The 5,654-nt window shown below is 42.1% G+C and overlaps 1 protein-coding gene and 1 pseudogene across 1 annotated transcript; both read right to left on the bottom strand.

Moving 5' to 3' along the window:
* Positions 1–807: 807 nt before the first annotated feature.
* Positions 808–1,398, bottom strand: LOC109783753 (protein DMP10-like). The gene has a single exon (XM_020342353.1). It carries the CDS (start codon positions 1,396–1,398, stop codon positions 808–810), a length of 591 nt encoding a protein of 196 aa, XP_020197942.1.
* A 1,785-nt stretch (positions 1,399–3,183) lies between these two features.
* On the bottom strand, positions 3,184–4,201 carry LOC109783742 (protein DMP10-like; annotated as a pseudogene).
* Positions 4,202–5,654: the final 1,453 nt, after the last annotated feature.

The following is a 5,654-nucleotide window of genomic DNA, read 5'->3' as shown; positions in this document are numbered from 1 at the left end:
GGATTACCCCACGACGGCAAAGGTCAGACACCACCATGCATGTAAACACTAGCATGGCGAAATGCGCATCTGCTATGCAACACAGAGATTTGGCGTTACAGTGTGGCATTCACACTGCCACACTAATAGTTCACGCCATATTTTTCCGATCAAGAATAGTATTGTGCTTCCGTTGCAAAAAGAAATAAATAACATTAATTGTGCTTTAGCGTCTATCAAATGTATCCACCTCTTTCCGATTCGAGCAAAAAGGGCGCATTCGGTGCAATTAACCCATCTTCGGTGCATTGACATGACAGCCTAGCACATTCTTCATTAACCATGATTAAGCAAGTCGTTAGCAACAATAAACACACTTATTTTGTGAGTTCCAAATTAATTAAACGTCTAGCACAGAAGTAAAATGCAAGTATATAGTCAATGCCATGGCAGAGGTGATGTGGATACAAACATTACTTGATGAGTTTAGTCCTTGTATTATTTCGGCTCAAAAGGAACAAATAAGAACATTGATCTTAAAGCAAAAAAGGGACGCACGGCACCTACATAATTTTGCACTTGCTTCTGACATAAAATATTTATTTGTTTACAAGACAACCATGGCAGCCACTGAACATGTATACTTCACAAAGTACATGATTTTCTCCGATTAAGATACAATCAAGCCCCTTCTACTCCTGAGAGGAGCGGTGTCGTCAAATCCGATTGAGTAAAAATTTCCTGAAGGATTTAATTTTTTTTCAATCAATTTCCGGAAGTGTTCATAAACATGACTAGCAAATTCGAATGATGGGTAATCAAACTTAATCAATTTAAGGGATGCACGACCTTCTGGGGAGGAGCGTTGTCGGAGAATCCAATGCCCTTCCTCTTGGTGGGGAAGATGACGAACACAAAGCTGGACAGAAACGCCATGCCCATTGGCAGATTCTTGAGCAGCTCTTCGGTGTTTCTGTTGGCGTCCGGGAAGAAGCAGTTCTGCAGCCCAACGTCGCTGAACGCCACCGTGAGGAAAACCACAGCCGCGAAGAAGGCGTGCATGAAGTCCAGCGGCCGGAGGCGGAGCCTCCGGAACTGATCAAGATCGTTCCACTCCTGCCTCTCCTCCTCGCTGGAGAAGTTGAACACGTTGAAGCCACACGGTGTGGCAAAGCCGTAATATAGCTTTCCATCGCGGCGACCAACGATGCTATCGGTGAAGGAGAAGAAGAGGCACGCGAAGGCAAGGACAGTGACCAGCGTCCCAGTGAGCCACTGGTTGGAGGTCTCGCACTTGCCATGGTTGGTGAAGGACGGGGACAGTGCCTGGTAGGCCAGCACCGTGCCTGTTGGCAGGAGCTGCGCCAGGTTCGCGACGCTCGACATGACCGTGGCCGGTGCAGGCCCCTTGGTAGTCATTGGCGGTGCTGTGCGGGCAACTGTTATCTCATGGTCGTCCTCCTTGGTCAGTGGATGTATCTGGATCGCCGTAGACGACAACGAAGAAGAAGAGGACATTGTACTTACTGTGCTAGCTAGGAAAGTAGGAATGCGTACTCCATGCTGATCGACAAGTAGCTGTTTATATAGACACAGAAATCCTATGGGAATGATTCCAATGTCCAAATTAGCTAGGTTGGCGCGTTGGTTAGTCTTACTTGGTATTGCTGCATGCTGAAGGGCTCTACATGAGTGCATGTACCTGGACATCAACTCTCTAGCTAGTTTTGATTAATGGTTAATCAACTTATAACCAACTCATATGAGCTGTGTAGTTAGCAGCCAGCACGTGAATTTAATTGGTAAATATATGCTAGTCAACGGCTTGTACGCATGTACGCCACTTTTTACTCAAGTTAATTTCCTCCTTAGATCTACCGCGTTCAAAATTACATTGCACACAAAATTTATACGAATAAAGTTATTACTGCTCAAAGCATAACAGAACAAAAGAGGCCATGCATTTTGGAAGTGAGGAACCGGACGCGGAACGTTTGGTTCCTGGGCGTACTTGTGAGAAAATTTAGTAATTCAACAAAAAGTCAAAAAATTTAAAGATATTTTTGAAATAAACATGACCTTTCATTGTACTTGTGAGAAAAATTCCACAAAAAGAAAACCCCCTTTGACTTCTTTTTTAAAGACATTTTTTGGCTAGAATAGTGTAAATAGTGATCTATAATAGCAAATAAATTTCGTCTTTTTTGCGCTGAAGTCAACATTGGTTTTTTTCGTGAAAATTTATATGCTAGTGCAAAAGAAAGTCAAGTTTATTCTAGAAAAACTTCTAAACAATTTTGACTTCTTGTTTAATTCTAAAAAAATCCCCATATAGGGCGTATATACAACCAGGTTCCAAAGTGTATTTCCCGTGAGGAACCACAGGTCTGTGAAAATTTTGGAACCGTAGAACTTGTGACAACAAGGATATAATTTTTTTAGAAGCACCAAGTACAACACAGATGCACTCACACCATACCATCACTTGCACGCACTCACACAATGTCTGTCAGATTGGAGTAGCCCAGCTCAACGTTGGGGTACATCCACATTTATAAGAAACCACAGAGGCAAATCTGGAGTTCGCTCTTGGTGGGTTGGGGTACATCCATTCTCCCAACCATCCAACCAGAGGTTGGAGGTTGGTTGTTACATATGTACTAGAAATACACATATTCAATTTTGTTGTTTTACACGAGCGAAACATGCATGTATTTGCATATACCATTATTATTTTTGTGTAGTTATCCATATTTAGATGTTTGTCCCAATTAATTTAAATACTTATCATAAATTTATGTACTAATTAGTTTATGCATTTATGTACTAATTAGTTTATACAATTACGTTAATAATTGTAAATGAAGTGGGGGTATGATGAAGAGGGGTAAGAAAGAGGTGTTGTGTCGCAAAATAGGAGAGAACTCTTGAGGCAAACTGGATTTAGTTCATGACATTTTTGTAAAATAAAAACATCTATCTTAAAGCAAACAAAGTGAATGGATTGTTGTGATTGTCCTAGGTGGTTGGGATGCTTACTACGGACTTGTACAATTGATTTCTTTTGGCAGAAAAACTCTTTGTTTATAGGAAACTATAACATACAATATATATACTTGGAAAACTTCATGTGTTCCTCTGGTGATATAATATACAGTGAAGCAACATTTATCACACATTCCATTATTTTCTATTAATTCATTTTTTTGAACTGGTCTACTCCCGTTTTCACTACTATGACATAATAGAACTAAATTGTCTGATTACAACAAACAAGACACTGGAAGTTGAACACTCATGGTGATACCGGAAGAGAATATTAAGAAACCAACATCGTGTATGTCTGCAATCGACACACACACACACTATGGAGCGAAAAAGTTGATAGGAAACCCTACCCGAACAAAAACAAACGATAGAAATATCCACCCTATCATATTACATGGCAGCATAAAATTAATGAACACTTAGTCTAACATGGGTGGCAACTATGTACGCTTTCACTGATCTTTTGTTCTTCAAATTCTTGGTATCAAACTTTGTTCAAGGGATGGACGAGTTTCTGGTGAGGAGTCGTGTCATTGAATCCGATGCCCTTCCTTTTGGTGGGGAAGATGATGAACACAAAGCCGGACAGAAACGCCATTCCCAGTGGCAGGTTCTTGAGCAGCTGCTGTGTGTTCCTGCTTCCATCCGGGAAGAAGCAGTTTTGCAGCCCCACATCGCTGAACGCCATTGTGAGGAAAACCACCGCCGTGAAGAAGGCATGCATGAAGTCCAGCGGCTGAAGGCGGAGCCTCCGGAATTGGTCGAGATCATTCCACTCCTACTTTTCCTCCTCGCTGGAGAAGTTGAACACGTTGAAGCCACGCAATGTGGCGAAGCCGTAATATAGCTTTCCGTCGCGGTGACCCACGACACTGTCGGTGAAGGAGAAGAAGAGGCAGGCGGAGGCGAGGACAGCAACCAGCACCGTGGTGAGCCACTGGTTGGAGGTATCGCACTTGCTGTAGTTGGTGAAGGACGCGGCCAACGCCTGGTAAGTCAGCACCATGCCCGTGGGCATGAGCTGCGCAAGGTTCGCGACGCTCGACATGGCCTTGTTCATGGTAGTCATTGGTGATGCCGTGCCGGCAGCTCCTATCTCACTGTCATCGTTGTTGGTTGGTGGAATTATCTGGTTCGCCGTCGATGACCCAGAAGAAGGAGAAGAAGATGCCATTGTAAGTACGTACTGTGCTTGATTAGGGGGTGCTCGTGTCCTAAGGAAGAAGATGCGGACGATTCCGTAGTCCAGTGTCCAAACTAGGTACACATGCATGTATACCTTGGTTTGAACCACTGACCAATAAATAGTGCACACTCGCTAAATAAATTAATATACAATGTCTGCTAACTGCACACTAGCATATGCTAATAACGTATTTTAAGGGTGGCGGTATTTTTTTCAATTCTTTGAACTCGACTTTTTGGTACGGATGATTGGTTTGAACTCTCTAGCTAGGTGTGTTTAAAAGTTGGTGTAAATTGTAATTAATTATAACCATGACTAATTAAGCTAGGACGTTCATTTCATCGGCCGGCTATATAATTGTAGTTATATATATATATATATATATATATATATATATATATATATATATATATATATATATATATATATATATATGCTATTGAAGTCTTGTTCCGGAAAGGTCAGGAATGAGTACTAGATAAGCATCGATCAGCTTCTGTATTTTTTTTCGATAAAGGGCGATTTTATTATCTCAAAATGTAGCATCAAGCGGGTACAAAGCATTATGAGTAACACCCGGCCTCTGCATAATTAGGATGCACACGGCCCCATATGAAGGTCAGACAAAAAATGATGAAAAAAACCCGACAAATTGGCAACAGTAGAGCCCTATAGACCGACACTATGCCTATGTCGATGGAGGTGTTGGATCGATCCGAAGGTTATGTTGCCACCCATGTTGGGGAAAAACCCTCCATAGCCACCTGCTCCAATCGCATACACACCGCCCTGAATAGTGGTTGGTCCTCTGGTCGTTGTAACATAGACCACATACGTAGCAATTGCGTACACCAGAAAATAACCTGTAGAGAAGAAGCATTTTTTTCATTAAAAACCAAATCATTTCTACATAGTCAAAGCGACCAAATTAAGGCATACGCTCCCACCCTTATTAGCGTTTTGAACCTATTTGAAATATCGTCCAACCAATGACCAAAAATATTGGCAACACTTATGGGCGGATACTAATTTGACGCTATTTGGATGACTGGCCACGTAGAACGTGTAAACTTGCATTGGAAAAGGAGGTGTTTGATTGTCTCGTCATGAGTACGAAAACAACACTTCTTACTCCCTTGCCAGTTGTGTCGTGCGAGATTGTCTTTTGATAACACAACTCCCCTACGAAGATACCACATGAAAATTTTCACTTTTAGTGGAATCTTGGACTTCCAAATTTTCTTGTCATTACTCACTGGTACCTCAGAATGTGTGAGCGCACGATACATAGAGTCTACAGTGAAAGACCCTGATGTAGTAAGGTTCCAGCGAAACACATCCCGGCCTTGTGTCAGGTTAATCGAATCCAGTCGGGATAAAAGATTATGCCATGACACAAGTCGGGGGCCAATCAAATCCCGCCTCAACGAAATATTCGGCG

This window comes from Aegilops tauschii, chromosome 2 (genome assembly GCF_002575655.3).
Source record: "Aegilops tauschii subsp. strangulata cultivar AL8/78 chromosome 2, Aet v6.0, whole genome shotgun sequence".
Taxonomy (NCBI): Eukaryota; Viridiplantae; Streptophyta; class Magnoliopsida; order Poales; family Poaceae; genus Aegilops; species Aegilops tauschii.
The sequence above is the reverse complement of the archived record's forward strand: the minus strand, read 5'-3'. Positions and strand labels throughout refer to the sequence as shown.

Coding starts and splice junctions, on each gene's coding strand:
- LOC109783753 (XM_020342353.1), bottom strand. CDS start 1,398: ATGACTACCAAGGGGCCTGCACCGGCCACGGTCATGTCGAGCGTCGCG.